This window comes from Carcharhinus amblyrhynchos, chromosome 35 (genome assembly GCF_965287045.1).
Source record: "Carcharhinus amblyrhynchos chromosome 35, sCarAmb.v2.hapA, whole genome shotgun sequence".
NCBI lineage: Eukaryota > Metazoa > Chordata > Chondrichthyes > Carcharhiniformes > Carcharhinidae > Carcharhinus > Carcharhinus amblyrhynchos.
In genome coordinates, this window is record NC_137358.1 from 14177320 (window position 1) to 14196011 (window position 18692).

General features: G+C 47.8%; 1 protein-coding gene across 2 annotated transcripts; it reads right to left on the minus strand.

Moving 5' to 3' along the window:
- Positions 1-4529: 4529 nt before the first annotated feature.
- On the minus strand, positions 4530-17821 carry cby1 (chibby 1, beta catenin antagonist). 2 transcript variants are annotated; one of them, XM_080217644.1, is made up of 5 exons: positions 16754-17821; positions 9870-9969; positions 9049-9154; positions 6118-6233; positions 4530-5950 (listed from the first exon to the last, which is right to left on the minus strand). In XM_080217644.1, exons 2-5 carry the CDS (start codon positions 9945-9947, stop codon positions 5870-5872), a joined length of 381 nt encoding a protein of 126 aa, XP_080073770.1. In that variant the 5' UTR covers positions 9948-9969; positions 16754-17821; the 3' UTR covers positions 4530-5869. The 2 variants fall into 2 exon arrangements, with proteins under 2 accessions (XP_080073770.1, XP_080073769.1); XM_080217643.1 differs by lacking the exon at positions 16754-17821 and having other exon boundaries at positions 9870-10923.
- Between the last annotated feature and the right edge of the window lie 871 nt (positions 17822-18692).

Here is an 18692-nt window from a genome sequence, read left to right on the forward strand (position 1 = left end):
ATTTGGCTGGGCGTCAAATTCTCCGACTTCACTACAAAGGAAGCATGGCGTGAACGGCTGGTATAACCAGTGTTTCCAGTCTTTGCTTTCTCCTCCACGTACAGTTCCTTGCCCATTGATGCCATAGCCTGAACCGCACTCATGGAATCCCTACAGTGCAGAAGGAGACCATTCAGCCCATCAAGCCTGCACCAACTACAATCCCCACCCAGGCCCTATCCTCATAATCTCATCTGTTTCCCCTGCTATTCCCCCTGACGTTAAGGGGTAATTTAGCATGGCCAATCAACCTAACCCGCGTGTCTTTGGAGTGTGGGGGGAAACCGTAGCACCTGGAGGAAACCCACGCAGACATGGGGGGAACGTGCAAATTCCATACAGGCAGTCAATCAAGGCCGGAATTGAACCTGGGTGACTGGCACTGTGAGGCAGCAGTGCTAACCACCGTACTGCATTGGCATGTGACATGGGTAGCACCCAGACATTACAACCTTTCAGCTCCTGCTTTCAAAATGCTTCCTAGTTCCCTTATTTCTTGATGCAGGTGCTCATCCTTCTTTCTTTCAATGTTGTTGGTACCAATGTGAACCATGACCTCTGACTCTCTACCCTCCCTCTTCAGAATGCCCTGCAGCCAGTGCCATCCCTTACCCTGGCACTAGGAAAGGCAACATACCATCCTGGAGTCACATCTGCGGCTGCACAAACATCTGTCTGCACCTCTCACTGTCGAGTCTCCTAGCACTATTACTCCTCCACCTTACTCCTCCCCTCTTGTGCTGCTGAGCTCCCCTCCTGCCCTCCCCACAGTGCCGTGAAACTGGCTCTGGCTGCACTCCCCACGGGAACCTTCAATCTAACCGTTTTCCAACTCAGAGAAACAGTTCTGGAGTGAGATGCGCTCTAAGGCTTTCCTGACTACCTGCCTGGCCCTCCTCCCTGACTCCTCCCGCCTCCTTCTGACTGATGGGTCACCCATTCCCTCTCTGACTGCACTTCCTTAAGCTGCAGGGTGACCATGTTTGAAAAGGTGCTAACCACGAATCTCTCAGCCTCGCGGCTACACCGTTCTGCCTCCAGCCAGCGCACCAAAACCTGGCTCTCAAGCTGGTCAGATCGGCGCCACTTCCTGCACACGTAGTCACCCAGACTTTACATGTTAAAGAATTCCTACATGTTGCAGGCTGTGCAAATCACGGGACTGAGTTCCCAGTCACACATAGTTAAAAGACGTGCATTAAATTCATGCCAATTAGAAAACTATTCATGCCGTTTTTTAAAAAAAGCGAGAGCTCTTACCTTTCCTTAATGTAGCTTTAAGGTGGAGAAAATAAGTACAGTAACTCCAGGAGTCAGCTGTAAAGGAACAGTGGTTTATTGCACAAAATGAAGTAAAGCAAAAACCACAAGCCTGTGGTGAACACAAACAGCTCCCAAGCAAGATAATACAATAATGGGTCCTCTGCCCTGGATGGTCAGATGCTCTTTCCTAGGGTAAAAAAAGTCAAATACTAGGGGACATAAGTTTAAGGTGCATGGGGAAAAGTTTAGAGGCAAGTTTTTTACACAGAGGGTGGTGAGTGTCTGGAATGCGCTGCCTGGGGAAGTGGTGGGAGCAGATATGATAGCAGCATTTAAGGAGCAACTAGACGAATACATAAATAGAACATAGAACATTACAGCGCAATACAGGCCCTTCGGCCCTCAATGTTGCGCCGACCAGTGGAACCAATCTAATGACCCTCTAACCTAAACCATTCCAATATTATCCATATGTCTATCCAATGCCCATTTGAATGCCCTTAAAGTTGGCGAGTCCTCTACTGCTGCAGGCAGGGCATTCCACGCCCTTACTACCCTCTGAGTAATAGGATGGGAATGGCAGGATATGGACTCCGTCAGTGCACATGGTTTGATTTTAGGCAGACATCATGATTGGCCCAGGCTTGGATGGCCGAAGGGCCTGTTCCTGTGCTGTACTTTTCTTGGCTATTTGACCCACTCGGGGGCCTGCTTTATATGGGGCTCAGTGTACGAGCTCCACTTGGTAATTACCAACGACCGGGGAGCTCGTATTCTACAGGGAAGTCAATCAGTGATTCCCCCGTGCAAATCCTGGGGGTTATCACAATAACTTGCCGCTACTTAGCAATCAGCTCTCTCTCTGCAGTAGCCTCTACTCCTCCAGCAGGGCAAGACCATTCTCTGAAGATGAAACAGTTAGAAAGCAAAAAAGGTCACCTCTTTCCCCTCCACACCGAACTCCCACTCACTCCGGCTGTGTCTCGCTCAGGTGATGTCTCTCCCAGTGCGTGAATCTTACTCAGGGAAGCAGAATTAATTCGACTGGATTAGGATCTGAAACAATGCAGTGAAGGTCTTCCCTCTGTGTTGTTCTTTCTACAGTTCCATTACATCAGTCCCATTGGATACTAGTGTGATGTACTGATTCTCTGTCGGAGAGCTGGTGCAGACTCCATGGATCGAATGGCCATCCTTTGCACTGTAGGGATTCTTTGATTCTATGTTCCTATTCACAGAATTGGTCACACAGTGAGTCAAAATCTACTCCAGGACCTGGGCTTGCTTATGTATTTAGGCCAGCATTTGTTGCCCATCCCTTAATTGCCAGTGAATGGTGGCACGTTGGTTTGCCCTGCTGCCTCACAGCGCAGAGACCTGAGTTCAATTCTGGCTTTGGGTGACTGTGGCAACACACCATCCTGGAGTCACATTTACAGAGGCAGAAACACTTATCTGCACCCCTCACTATTGACACACCTCCCCCACCACTATCATTCTTCCCCTCTTATCCTTCCGCCTCATACTGCTAAGCTCCCCACAGTGCCATAAACTTGGCTCTGGCTGCACTCCCCAGAGGAACCATCTCTCTCACCATTTTCCAGTGAGAGTGAAAGTTCCTTTGGGGCGAGAGTTTGTGGAAGCTTGCACGTACTCCGGTTTCCTCTCACAGTTCAAAGATGTGCAGCTTAGCTGGATTGGCCATGCTAAATTGTCCTCTTAGTGTCTCAAGCTGTTTAGGTTAGGGGGATTAGCTGGGTAAATACATGGGGATGAGGTGCACGTGGGTGGGATGCTCTGTTGGAGAGTTGGTGTAGACTAAATGGACCAAATGGCCTCCTTCTGCCCTGTAGGGATTCTATGAATTGAATAGTTTGCTTGGCCAATTCAGAGTGAACCACATTGCTGCGGGTCTGGAATCACATGTAGGTCAGACCAGGTAAGGATGGCAGATTCCCTTCGCTGAAGGATATTTAGTGAATCAGATGGGTTCTTACAACAATCGATCATAGTCTCATGGTCACATTACCAAGATTACCTTTTCAATTTATTAATGGAATTCAAATTCCATTGTGCCTTGGTGGGATTTGAACCCATGTCCCTAGAGCATTAACCTTGACCTATTGATTACCAATCCAATGGCATTAAAACTATACTGCCATCTCCCCTAGTGAACAGGAGTGAACGTTAAGATGTTGAACTAGAGCCAGTGTTAATTTTAGTGAGAAATTCCACATCACTATTGAGAGTGTAATGAGTTCTCTTAGCATCTTGGTCAACATTCAGCCCTAAATCAGTACCATCACCCATCCACTTTGTGCCTGTTTGCAGTGTGTTACTGGCACATTTACCTATGTATCTAATCACTCAAATTCAAAAGCAAAGGTATGGGGAAGCTATGGTATAATGGTACTGTCGCTGGACTAATTAGTAATCCAGGGACCCAAGGTAAGGCTCTGGGGACCAGGGTTCGAATCCCACCACAGCAGGTGGTAAAATTTGAATTCAGTAAAAATTTGAAATTAAACATCTATTGATGATCGTGAAACCATTGTTGTGAAAACAATGGGGTGGCACAGTGGTTAGTACTGCTGCCTCACAGCGCCAGGGATCCGGGTTCAATTCCCAGCTTGGGTCACTGTCCGTGCAAAGTTTGCACATTTTCCCCGTCTCCATGGGTTTCTTCTGGGTGCTCCTGTTTCCTCCCACAGTCCGAAAGATGTGCTGGTCGGGTGTACTGGCCATGCTAAATTCCCCCCTCAGTTACCCGAACAGGCGCTGGAGTGTGGCAACGAGGGGATTTTCACAGTAAATTTATTGCAGTAAGCCTACTTATGACACTAATAAGTAAATTTAAAACTAAAACTTAAAAATAAATCTATCTGGTTCACTTCCTTTAGGGAAGGAAATCTGCCACTCTTACTCGGTCTGACCTACATGTGACAACAGACCCACAGCAATGTGCTTGACTCTTAAATGCCCTCTGAAATGGCCTAGCAATTAGGGATGGGCAATAAATACTGGCCTAGCCAGCGACATCCACATACTATGAATAAAAAAACTCACCACTTTCCCCCATTCAGGAGTTATTCGAAGTACAGACTTCACAATCTATGGAACTCTGACAGAGATTTTTCTGTCAGAAAGCCCCAGTCTCTACGGTTGCATCCTTCAAACAGAAGCAGCAGATATTGATCACGAGGTAATAAGAGGCATAGGAGGGTGGCTTTGAAATCAGCTAGTGTTTTAATTACAAATTAAAAGAGACAGATACATTCACACAGGAGCAAAGCTTTAACTCATACTGGTTATCTTTTAGACACACTATCCTGCAGCTATCATTATAGGCTCATAAATCAGCAAATCCCATTAGTTAGCATGCGTTACAGGTCAAACTTGTAAAACAGCAGCAACTGATGGATAATTTGCTGTATTAGAGAAACTCACTGGACAAAACAAAAGATGTGCAGAGATTTGGAGATGGTTGAAGGGAGTTAACACTTATGGGGAGGGGAGGGATAGGAGGAAGCTGGAAGTGAAGCTACAATCAGACCATCCATGATCTTACTAAATGGTGGAGCAGGTTCAAGGAGCCAAATGGCCTATTTCTGCTCCTAGTTCTTCTGATCCATTGCAGCAGAGAAACCAAATAAACACCAACTACCTGGATACCTGCTGCTGTTCAGAGCTAAGACCAACAGGGCCACCCCATTCCCTGTGCCAAGACATCATTCAGACTCAGAGAATGTAGCCTTGATCACCTCCATGCAAACCACAGCAGATATAGGATGGAAGGAGAGAGCTTGACTGGCACTAAAACAGGTTTTAAAAGCCAAGGCTTAATGAGAATAATGGATATAAAAATATCAGTGTCATTTCAGAGGTAAAAGTTGAGTCAAATCATTTTTAGGACTGGGGGGAAGGGGAGAGAAATATACAAGGCCGGATCACTGCACCATCACTGTCGCAGATCACAATCGCAGCTGGGTTTCAGGAAAAGACTCATTACATTGGAGCCACTGGCCAATGAACAACTGTCCTGCACAGTATTTGGGAGCCTGAAATAGGCAGTTCCTCATAGTCCTACACACTAAGTTCCATATCGGCTACAAAGGGTTTCTGTGCCTGGGTTCCTGTCCATTCACAGGTCTTTTCAATGGCATTGACTTTGAGTGTCTTCAGCAGTCGATGAGCTGAGTGTCGATGGAAAGTGTGAGCTCTGACTGTGTGGGGTTTGCTGTACCTGAAGTCCGTCCTGCCATTCATTCACTGCACGTTAATGGCCACGCACAGGGAAAGCTTTGCGACGTGGATTCTCTCACCAATGTGTTCCTGATTTTCCCAGAAAGTCTCTGCTCTGTTCCCCCCACCCCACCCCAGGCTGAGGATGTGGAGTCTGCGTAGAGGTCCCACCTCCTCGGTCTGACTGGAGATATGACCTGTGTTTTCAGACTGATCCATTCCACGCACGCCAACCTCTTTCTCTTGTTGTTGAGCTGTGCTTCCTCTCCTTTCCCCCGCCCTCTCCCCCAGTGACACACACTTTTCAGTCTCATTGCACAGCCCCTCACTTTCTCTTGCGACTGTGGATTTTCAGCTCCTCCAACTCCTTTTCCATCAGGTGCGATTCTGCTGTTGTTTCAGACAGCTGCAAGAAAATGATTCATCACTCGTGACTCCTCCAATCACTCTTCACAACCCTCCCCGCCAATGCCACTGACATTCACTACTCAATTGGCAGATGTTGCCTCTGTCACCCTGTTCCCCCCAGCACTGACCCTGCCCCTCACTGCAGTGACTGTGTACATCACTCACCATATCCAACAGAATGTCAATCTTCAGCCGGAGGAGGTTATTCTCCTCTTCCAGCTGCTGGTTACGCTTTCGTAGGCGCTGCATCTCTTTCTGTGTGCCACTGTCACCCACTGTCTCTACAACACATGAAATAGTCAGAGATAAGTGCACAGACTGGGACAGGGATTTAAGGGAGGAGAAAGAGGGAGGGTGGCAGGGAAAACAGAGGGAAGGCGGGAGAGAGGAATCGCAGATGCCTGCAGTACAGAGGATGTCTTTCGGTCCATCATGCCCAGGAGGGGTCTGGTTAGACCCCCCACCGTCCCCTGCTCTTTCACCAATAATCTCATCAAATTGTCTTGCTACTGGTTTGTCTACAGAAACCACAAGGTGTCTCCATTCCATAGAATTACCATGCAGTGCAGAAAGAGGCCATTCAGCCCACTGAGTCTGCACCAACCACAATGCCACGTGTTAACCCTGCTAATTCCCTAACACGAAGAGGCAATTTGGCATGTCCAATAATCTAACCCGCACATCTTTGGACTATGGGAGGAAATCGGAGCACCAGGAGGAAACCCAGTCAGACACGGGGGAGAACGTGCAGAGTCTGCACAGACAGTGACCCAGGCTGGGAATGGAACCCAGATCCCTGGTTCTGCGAGGCAGCAGTGCTAACCACTGTGCCGCCCCGAGGGGGTTCCTGGACCTGTTTTAAATGGTAACATTTAGTTTATATTGCCTTGTCTCATTCTTCCTTTCAAGTGGCTTCACTACACTCATCTGCATTAAATTTTATAGATCATAGAATCATACAGGGCAGAAAGAGGCCCTTCGGCCCATCAAGTCTGCACCAAACACAATCCCACCCAGGCCCTACCCCCATATCCCTACAAATTATACCCACTAATCCCTCTAATTTACGCATCCCTAGACACTAAGGGGCAATTTCTTAGCATGGCCAATCAACCTAACCTGCACATCTTTGGATTATGGGAGGAAACCCACGCAGACACAAGGAGAATGTGCAAACTCCACACAGTGACCTGAACCGGGAATCGAACCCAGGACCCTGGAGCTGTGAAGCAGCAGTGCTAACCACTGTGCTACCGTGCCACCCCATTTTGATCCTTCTTGTGTCCCCTTCACCACAGTAAGAAAGGAACAGGAGTAAGTCATTAAAACCACAGTGGTTGGAGAGGGTGGCAGTTCAATTCCGGCCTTGGGTAAGGATTTTGCATGTTCTCCACATATCTCTGTGGGTTTCCTCAGGGTGCTCCGCTTTCTTCCCCGGTCCAAAGACGTGTGGGTAAGGTTGATTGGCCGTGCTAAATTGTCCCTTAATGTCCAAAAATGGGTAGGTTAGGGGGATTGGCAGGGTCAATAGGCTGGGTTACAGGAATAGGGACTGGGTGGGATTGTTGTCGGTGCAGACTCAATGGGACAAATGGCCTCTTTCTTCACTGTAAGGATTCTATGATTGTCTGAAACCCTTCAGCCTATTCTGCCACTGAATTAGATCCCGGGCAGCGTGCATTTCAACTCTGTGTATGTGTCTTCATTCTCTTACCTTTAGTACCCTTGTCAGTGTTAGAGAGAGAGAGAGGCAATTGAGGAGTCAACAGAGAGAAAGGAGGACATGGGGAAGAGAGAGCACTTGGCAGTGTACGCACACAAATCACTGAAGGTTGCAGGACAAACTGACAAAGCTTTTCAAACCCAACCAAGGGTTCCCTCTGCATTTGTGCTTTTTAAATTGGAATAGAGGGCAAAGGTGAGAAAGCTAAAGCAAATCAGTTTAACTCCAGCCGCATTTACTCTGCCCAGTTCTGAGACATGTTGAAGGGATTCGCAGGAGTGGTTCCAGCGATGAGGAACTCCAGTTGTGCAGGCAGACTGATCTCCTCGAGGGTTTAAGAGGAGATTTGACGGTTGTGCAAAATCATTTTGAGAGAGTAAGTACGGAGGAATCATTCCCTGTGTCGCACATTTAAGGTGATGGGCAAAGGAGCCAGGGGTGATGCGGGGAACTATTGGGAGGGATTTTCCGCCCCCCACTCCATGGAGCGTTTTCAGGCAAGGAGGGCGGTTTGCCATTGGCCAGCAGCAGGAACTTTGGTCCCGTCACTGTCAACAGGGCTTCCCTTTGGTGGCACCCGCTGTCACTGAGGAACCTGCTGCGGGAGGCTCACCATCAGACAGACTGGACAATCCCACCGGCAGGAACAGCCAGATAATCCCACCCACAGGTCTACACAGCAAGCTGGAAAGCACTGCCTGAAATGGTGAAAGAAGCAGGTTTGATTGGAACTTTTAAAAGAGAATTGGATAAATACTCATCGGGAAAGACAAGTAAGGTGGAGAATGGGAAATAACAGGGAAGTGAATCGAGACAGATAACTCTTGACAGGCACAATGAGACAAGTGGCTGTATCATTCTACAATTCAAACGATTAGGGCAGGAGAGAAACAAAAAGGGAGAAGCAGAAAGAGAAAATGAGGAAAAAGAAAAAAGAGAAAAGGGAAAAGGAGAGAAGGCAAAAGATAAGTACAGGCACAAAATAAATTGTTTTAGTGGCTGAGATATAAATATTGAAGAACTCTTTAATTATCCAATGCCTCAGATCATTTACATTCACCTGACATGGTAAATGGGGGGTTCTGTGTTAACGTTTCATCAGAAATACAGCATCTTCGGCAGTGCAGCACTCCCTCAGTCCTGCACTGGAGTGTCATCTCTAGATTATCTACTTCAGTATCTAGATTGGGACTTGAACCCACAACAAGGGTGTGATCACTGAGCCAATGACAACTCCTGGACTGTGGAATTAAGCTTGCACAATCTGGCAGCCACTGACTGCTCTGACAACAGGAGGGGACGGGCAGCAGTGACACTCAGTGACTCTGACTTCACCAGAGTACGTCTAACGGTCCAAGATATGTCCTACCAACCTGACACCCACTGGCCGTTGTCAAACTTCAGGCTCTGTCCTCCAATATTCATCACTGGAGCACCATGATCCAGGCCGAGCTCCATCTCCCGGCTCACCCGATCCAGCTGTAACAGACACAGGCCGTGTTACAGCAGTCAATCCACACAGCAAGACTAACTGTCCCACAGAGCTGGATCCAGACAGGATCAACAGAAACCATTCCACTATCACAGAGGCAGTGGGAGACCTCCACTCCATTCCTACAGGGACAACAACGGGACCCCTCTGCCATCCCTCCTCCACCCTCCCACCACAGTCAGTGATCTGGAGCAGCAAACACTCAGTGACTCCGGGTTGACACAATGTTCCGGTCTCCCTACCACCTTCATACTAAGTAGCTGGTGGTAGAAGAGGAGGAGGGATTGATACAAGCACGAGATACACACTGTGCGGGGACAATAGTGTCAAATGGAGTGATTGTTGTAGACAGGTGACATTGCTCAGCAGCAGCATGTGGCAAACTATCCATTCCCTGCCATCACCCACTGTCCATTCCCCTATCGCCCACTGTCCATTCTGCCCTATCGCTCACTGTCCATTCCCCCATCGCCCACTGCCCATTTCTCCCACCCATCGCCCACTGCCCATTCCCCCACCCATCACCCACTGTTCATTCCCCCCCATCACCCACTATCCATTCCCCTCCACTACCCACTGTCCATTCCCCATCGCTCACTGTCCATTCCCCCCATCGCCCACAGTTCATTCCCCCCCAATCGCCCACTGTCCATTTCCCCCACCCAATGCCCACTGTCCATCCCCCCACATCATCCACTATACCGTGTGTAAACTGGAAAGAGAAGCCGACTTTCTGGGTGGAGTTTTCTTCGGACTAAAGACGTTCCCAAACAGAGGCATGGCTTCACTCTGGACCCGTTATCTGTAAACGCACAAAAAGTTCATCAAGCAAAGCAGCGCAATGCACGGTTAGAGGACACAGCGACAAGGACAAAGTGGGACATGGAGATAGACATGGAGGATTTTGGATATGGCTCATGTAGGAGAAAGAGTGGGGTCCAGCGAAGACGATCAAAGTTCAGAAGAGAACAGAGGAATGGCATTAGAAATAGGAACAGGAGTAGACCATTCAGCCCCTTGAAGAGGCTAGTCCATTAAATATCAGCATGGCTGGCCCTCAGCCTTGCCTCCGAGACATCAGAAATCTATCCATCTCGATGTTAAATATACTCAATGATGGAACATCCACAAACCTCTGGGATAGAGAACTCCAAAGATTTAAAACCATTTGGTGAAGAAATTCTGCCCTAAATGATTGCCCCCTTATCCTAAGAGTGTATCCCCTCATTCTAGACTCCTCCCGTCAGGGGAAAACTACCCTGTCAGTCTCTCTCCACACCCCTTCCGCGCCCCTCCCCATACAGGATCCTGTTTGTTTCAATGAGGCCAATTCTCAATCTTTTAAACTCCTGAGAATACAGACCAAACTTAATCAGATGCTCAGCATTAAATCTAGTGAACCGTCACTGAAACACCTCCAAGGCAAGTATACCCTTCCTTAGACATGGAGACCAAGACTGTACACACTACTCCAGATATGGTATCAATAGGTCCTGTACAATCAAAGCAAGTCTTCCTTATCCTTGTATTCAATTCACTTGCAATGAAAGCTAACATAAAATCATTTGCCTCTCAAATTACTTGTTGGACCTGCATTCTAACTTTCAGTGTTTCTTATAAAAGGACACCCAAGTTCCCCTGAAAATCGACATTTAGAAGAAAAGAAGTTCTGTTTTTCCCATCTAATTACAAAAGTGAATAAGCCCACACTTCCCCACCAGCCACCTTGTTGCCTGCTCACATAAACTGTCCATCTCACTCTGCCACCTTCTTCACCCCCAAGACCCGGAGACTATTTACCCATAGCAAGGGATCTGGTTCATGGGCACCAGGGCGTAACCACGTGTTAGTGGGCCTGTATGCCATGTGTCTGGGAGCCAGGCCTCCTCCGAGTCCCTTGTCGTTTAACCTGGTTCTGTGAGGTACTCAGTTTACGTATGTCACCAAGGGAAGGCACTACCTGGGACTGGCTGGTGTGGAGGCCAAGTCCTAGAGGGAGAGGCTTACACACAGTTGTCTTTTCCAAATAAATATACTGCTAGCCAGTGGAGAGAGCTAAAAGCAAGAGGTGCAGATAGACTGACAACTACACATACCCTCGACACACTTGATGCACTGCAGATTCTAGGGGAGTGAAGCCTAACACAAAATCTGCAGTGGGTTCCTGTTGGCAGTTTTTATTGAGCAGCTCTCTGGTAACTCCAGTAACAAAGCTGGTATTAAAAGGTTTCATTCTTTCCTTTGGACAATGCTAGAAATGCCCGATGGGGGGCCCTGATGCTTGGGCAACTCTCCATATTATTTGCCCAGGCCTGATTGAGGATGCTCTGGGGAGGACACTCCAACTCCGAGGTTAAATGTTGGAACAATACAGGAAGGAACAGTTACTGGTTATAAATTCGTGCTGGATTGGCTTAGAGCCCAAGAACCAGGGATTACCTCCAATGGAAGGAGAGATCATCACATCTCATTGGGTAGCTACCTCTCCCCTTCCTCAAGCGGGGCAGTTGGGTGCTGTTCCCCTCACAGCCTGCCTCCTCCAAAGGGTACCTGGAGAGTCAACTCTCAATAAGAGAGTCTGTGAACCAGGTAAGGCAAACTCATCAAAGAAGACACCAGACTTTCCGATCGCAAGCTGGGACACGTGGATTGCACGTCCTGGTCTCACCAACAACCTTCCACAGGCTGGTGATGCATACTGGACAGCTGTGACCGACAAAGCACTTACAAGGCTCAACGTAGACATTGCTGTGTGGCAGGAAACCAGGCTCACTCAGAATCAATCCCGTAAAGAAACATCAGGAGGAACATCAAGAGGCAATATGTGAGCACAGAATGGGTTTTGCAGTAAAAAGCATTCAATCACTGAGTTCCCGCCCTCATCAGAAGTTCAGGAACTTCTTACTCTTCGCTTGTGATCAGGCAGGGGCCCAGTTAACCTCAAATGCATTCTCACCCCAACACCAACCTCCACCTCAGATGTGTCCAAAGATGTGCAAGTTAGGTTGATTGGCCCTAAATTAAATTGCCCCTAGCATCAGGGGATTAGCAGTGTAAATATGTGGCGTTATGGGATTAAGTCAGTGCAGGCTCAATGGGCCGAATGGCCTCCTCCTGCACTGAAAGCATTCTATGTGAAAGATCAATTCTGTGAGGTAAATTAGTGAATTTCCCTGTACCTTCAAAGGAACTTCCAATGCAAGGGTGGGATCGATACACAGTCAGGCCAACATGCAGAGGGCAAGAGGGAATTGGCAAGAAACTGAACAATGGTTGCTGGAGCTTTGCTGTTACAATGGACACTGAGGGACTTTATTGGAACTTCCAAACCAACTTGTTCCACAGATATGTGTTGCAAGATCACACCACTGACACCAGCTAGATCTCGTCATCACCAGATGTACACCCTAAATAGTATCCTTATTACTCATAGCTATCACAGTGCTGACTGGGACACTCTCCGCTCCCAGGAGTGGAATAAGGCCAGACTTCAGCCTTATCTTACCGTACCACTCTAAAGGTCAACCTTGGATCACCATTGACCCAGAATAAATTCAAGAGTTCCTCAACATTCTCAGTCACCATTGATCTTGTCACCAGAGATGGATGGACTCCTTACACTGTTACAGATAATAGGCTGCCCACCTGGACCCTAGGCCTCATTTCTTCTTCCCATGAGGCCATGAACAGTTTCATCAGTAACAATGGAGTAACCACTGCACACTTTTGAAGATCAGCTGTGGGGTAAAGCAGGGTTGTGCGCCAAGTCCCTTTGGCGTATTCTTCCCCATGCTGCTACTGGGGCCAATGGCAAGCTGTTCAGCTTGGAATGGACTACGCACTTTGCCTTGGTGCACAACGTCCTGGTCAGTGAGTTACTATTTGCTGATGACCCCATGCTGGCATCCTGTAGAAAAGCTCACTTGTGCCAGCTTGTAGATCCATTCCCCCAGCCTGGCAAGGCCTCTGCAATGATAGTCAGTGACAGAAAGACCAAAGTAATGGGCCAGGATGTAAAGACGCTACGTTCCATTAACATCAACAACATCGGTTTGGAGGCCTCAACAACGTCACATAGCTTGGGTCAACAAATACCAGCAACCTGTCCCTTAATGCCAAATCAGCACCAAGATTGCCAAGGCTGCAGTCATCATAGATACCCTAGAGATCATAGATACCCTACAGAGCCGAAGGAAGCCATTCAACCCATCAAGTCTACACCGACTCTCCGACATCTTAACCAGGCCCACCTGTGCCCTACCCCCGAAACCCCATGCACTTATTTTCATAAACCCCCTAGCCTACACATCTTTGGGCACTAAGGGGCAACTTAGCATGGCCAATCCACCTGACCTGCACATCTTTGGAGTCTGGGAGGGAATCAAAACACTCGGAGAACCCTGTGTCAGCGTGCTCCACAGACAATGACCCAAGGCCAGAATTGAACCCGGGCCCCTGGCGCTGTGCTAATTGTTGTGCCACCATGTCGCCCTACTGTCAAGGTTGAGTAGTGTGGACCAACACAAGCTAATTGAAAATACAAAGCTCCATGTGTATCAGGTTTGAACTCTCAATGCCCTCCTTTACAGAAGTGAGGCATGGACAACTTATGCAAACTGAAAAAAAAGGCTGACCAGCTTTCACCTCTGCTGCATCAGACAACTAATGGGCATCTGCTGGAAGATCGAGTGTCAAATATGGACATACACCAGCATGCAGATCTCCTCGGTATGTCTGCCCTCTCTAGTCAGCAGCAACTTGTTTGGCTGGGTCATGTGAGTTGAATGGATGATAGCTGCATCATGAAAGACACGCTTGATAGTGAGTTTGCTGTCAATATGAGACCAACAGGTCATCAATGTCTGTTCGCTCAAGGGATGCCAGCTTTACTGGCTCAGCCAGTAATCATTGTCCATCCCTAATTGTCCTTGAGAATGTTGTGGTGAGCTGCAGTCCATGTGGTGTAGGTACACCCACAGTGCTGTTAGTGAGGGAGTTCCAGGATTTCGATCCAGCCACAGAACGGCGATATATTTCCAAGTCAGGATGGTGAGTTACTTGGGGGAACCTCCAGATGATGGTGTTCCCATGTGTCCACTGGCCTTATCCCTCTAGATGATAGTGATCGTGGGTTTGGAAAGTGCTGTTGAGGAGTTTCTGCAATATATCTTGTAGGTGGCACACATTGCTACTGTGCTTTGGTTGTGGAGGGAGTGTATGTTTACGGATGTGATGCCAATAAAGTAGGACTGCTTTGTCCTGGATGATGTCAAACTTTGAGTATTGTTGGAGCTGCATCCATCTAGCATATTTCTTCACACTCCTGACTTGTGCCTTGTAGATGATTGACAGGCTTTGGAGAGTCAGGAGGTGAGTTACTCACCGCAGGATTCCCAGTCTCTAACCTGTTCTTGCAGCCACAGTATTTATAATGGCTAGTCCAGTTCATTTTCTGGCCATAATGTTGATAGTGGGGGATTCAGCAATGGTAATACTATTGAAAGGGGAAATGGTTAGATTCTCTCTTGTTAGAGATGGTCATTGCCTGGCACTTGTATGGCACGAATGTCACTTGCCACTTGTCAGCCTAAGTCTGGGCATCGTCCAGGTCTTGTTGCATTTGGACTTGTACTGCTTCAGTTTCTGAAGAGTTTCTGTGAAGGGTACTTAACATTGCAGCAAACACCCTTACTTTTGGCCATCTAATAGAGAGAAGATCATTGATAAGCAGCTGAAGATGGTTAGGCTGAGGACACACTCTGAGGAACTCCTACAGTGATGCCCTGGAGCTGAGATTAACCACCATGACCATCTTCCTTTGTGCCAGGTACAAAACCAACTAGTGCAGAGTTTTCCCCAATTCTCATTGGTTCCAGTTTTGCTGGGACTCCCTGACGTCACACTCAATCAAACCCCTTTCAATAGTATTACCATTGCTGAATCCCCCACTATCAACATTATGGCCAGAAAATGAACTGGACTAGCCATTATAAATACTGTGGCTGCAAGAACAGGTTAGAGACTGGGAATCCTGCAGTGAGTACCTCCTGACTCTCTAAAGCCTGTCAACCATCTACAAGGCACAAGTCAGGAGTGTGAAGAAATATGCTGGATGGCTGCAGCTCCAACAATACTCAAAGTTTGACACCATTCAGGACAAAGCAGTCCTACTTTATTGGCATCACATCTGCAAACATTCACTCCCTCCACAACCAAAGCACAGTAACAATGTGTGCCAGCTACAAGATATATTGCAGAAACTCCTTCAACAGCACTTTGTATTAAGGACAGTCACCCTCACTTCACCTCTGGAGTTTTGCAGGGGAGATTTCAAGGGATAGGAGCTGGATGGATGGGAAGTCTGAATGGCGGTTTAGGAACAGCAGTTGGAAAGGATGTGGAATATGCAAGGGATAAAGAGACCAGATGCAGGAAAAGATATCCCTCCAGGAAGATGAGCACATCTCAGGCCAACACCATTGCTCAACATCAGCAATGGAAGGGACACCCACTCACAAGTCAGCCTTCAGAGACACAAACATGACGTTCAAACCAGCAGTAACATACATCCCGAGTGTAGTCCATTGTTAGCTTATCATAGAACCCTACAGTACAGAAAGAGGCTCTTCTGCCCATCGAGTCTGCACCAAACACAATCCCATCCAGGCCCTACCCCTATATCCCACACATTATACCCACTAATCCCTCTAATTTACACATCCCTAGACACTAAGGGGCAATTTCTTAGCATGGCCAATCAACCTAACCCGCACATCTTTGGACTGTGGGAGGAAACCGGAGTACCCAGAAGAAACCCACGCAGACACGAGGAGAATGTGCAAACTCCACACAAACAGTGACCCGAGCCGGGAATCGAACCCAGGACCCTGGAGCTGTGAAGCAGCTGTGCTAACCATTGTGCTACCGTGCTTATCTTTCCACCTAACTTTGTATCGATAGCAAACTTAGCTACATCACCCTGTCTCTGCACCTAATTGCACAGTGCAAAAGAGGCCCTTTGGCCATCTGCAACAGCTCATGAAAGTTCCTAACCTGCCCATCTAATCCCACTTGCTAGCACTTGGCCCGTAGCCTTGCATGTTATGGTGTGTCAAGTACTCATCCAGGTACTTTTTAAAGGATGTGCGGCATCCTGCCAGGCAGCGCATTCCAGACCAAAACCATCCTCTGTGTAAAAAAAGATTTTCCTCAAATCTTCCATTCCTCATTTTAACTTGTGTCCCCTCATAACTGACCCTTCAACTAACAGGAACAGCTACTCCCTATCCACCCGTCATTTAGGTTGAGCCCCTTATTTAGGTTGCCCATCAGTCTTTGCTCCAGAGAAAACAACCCAAACCGATTCAACCCCTCTTTGCAACTTAAATATTCCAACCCTCTGCACCCCCTCCGGTGCAGTCACATCCTTCTTATAATGTGGCGACCAGAATTGCACACAATACTCCAGCTGTGGCCTCACCAAAGTTCTATACAATTCCATCTTGACCTCTCTGTTTTTATAATCTATACCCCAATTGATAAAGGCGAGTGTGCCAAATGCCTTTTTCACTACTCTATTAACCTACCTTTCCACCTTCAGAGATTTATGGACAAACACTCCAAGGTCCCTTTGTTCTTCGGAACTTCCCAGTGTCAGATCTTCTATAGTATACTTCCTTGTCAAATTACTCCTTCCAAAAGTGTGTCACCTCACACCTTTCAGGGTTAAATTCCATCTGCCACTTATCTGCCCATTTGACCATCTCATCTACACCTTCCTGTAACCCAAGACACTCAACCTCACTGTTAACCATCCGGCCAATCTTGGTGTCATTGGCAAACTTACTAATCCTACCCCCCCTCAACATAGTCATCAATGTCATTGACATAACTGACCAACAATAGGGGGCGCAGCATGGATCTCTGTGGTACGCCACAGGTCACTGGTCTCCAGTCACTGAAACAGCAGGCTGTCATCACCCTCTGTCTCCTACCGCTAAGCCAATTATGAACCCACCTTATCATTGATATAGTCTGTAAAAAGCTGAGGCCCCAGCACCAATTCTCACAGCACTCCGCTATTCACAGCCTGCCAACTTGAAAGTGTCTCCTTTATCCTTATGTTTTGCTTCCTGTGCGATATAACCAATTCTCTATCCCTGCTAATATTTGGGGGGAATTTTCCTGTCCCACCCACCACAAGAATCGTAGCAGGCCCATGTCTGCGTGGGTTTCCTCCCACACTCCTAAAATGTACAGGTTAGGTTGATTGGCCATGCTAAATTGCCCATTAGTGTCAGGGAGACTAGCTAGGTTAAATGCATGGGAATAGGGCCTGGGTGGGATTATGGTCAGTGCAGACTCAATAGGCTGAATGACCTCCTTCTGCACTGTAGGGATTCTATGAATATATTCCAACATCTTTTAAGCACGGATGTCAGGCTAGTTTGCTGTTTTCTCCCTCTCTCCCTTCTTGAATTCCAGAGTTCACTTTGCTAATTTCCAACTTGCTGGGTCCGTGTCACTGAGTTTTGTTTTAGTGGAACATACTTTTGTTAGACTTTACAATGCAGAACTGGCCTGTCAATTCTACGCTGACTCTGTGACAGAGTATCTTACCCAGGCCCTCTCCCCTGCCATATCCCTGTAACCCCACATATTTACCCCACAAATCCCCTTTAATCTGCACATCTTGGGAACCTAAAGGGCAATGTAGCACAGCCAATCCACCTAACCTGCACATCTTTGGATTGTGGGAGGAACCTGGAGGAAGAAACCCATGCAGACACGGGGAGAAAGTGCCCACACAGTCACCTGAAGCTGGAATTGAACCCGGGTCTCTGGTGCTGTGAAGCAGCAGTTCTAACTGTGCCACCGTTCCTTTAAACGTTTCCCACTGGTTATTTACCACCATACCCTTTAGTCTATTTACTCAATCACGCGGGAGTAACTCGGAGAGAGACAGATTAGATCACACACTGCACAGAAAGAGGCCATTTGGCCCAATAGATTGCCATGCTGATGTTCATGCTCCATATGAGTCCCCTCCCATCGGTCTTCATCTATCCTCATCAGCATATCTCTCTCTTCCTTTTTCTCTCCCGTATTTATTTGGCTTTATCCTTAAAAATGACACCAAGATTGGGGAAACGGCAAATTGTGCAGAGGGTGTGGAGAGTCTGCAGAAGGATCTAGATAGGCTGGGTGAATGGGCCAGGAAATGGCAAATGGAATTTAATGTTGGCAAGTCTGAGGTGGTCCACTTTGGTAGGAAGAATGGTAGGAAGGACTATTACTTACGGGGCGAAAAACTGCAGCAGGTGACAGTGCAGAGGGACCTCGGGGTCCTTGTGCATGAGTTGCAAAAACCCAGCTTGCAGGTGCAGCAGGTGGTCAGGAAGGCGAATGGGATGCTGGCCTTCATAGCGAGGGGGATTGAATATAAAAGTAGGGAGGTCTTGCTGCGGCTGTATAGGGCATTGGTGAGGCCGCAGCTGGAGTACTGTGTGCAGTTTTGGGCGCCGC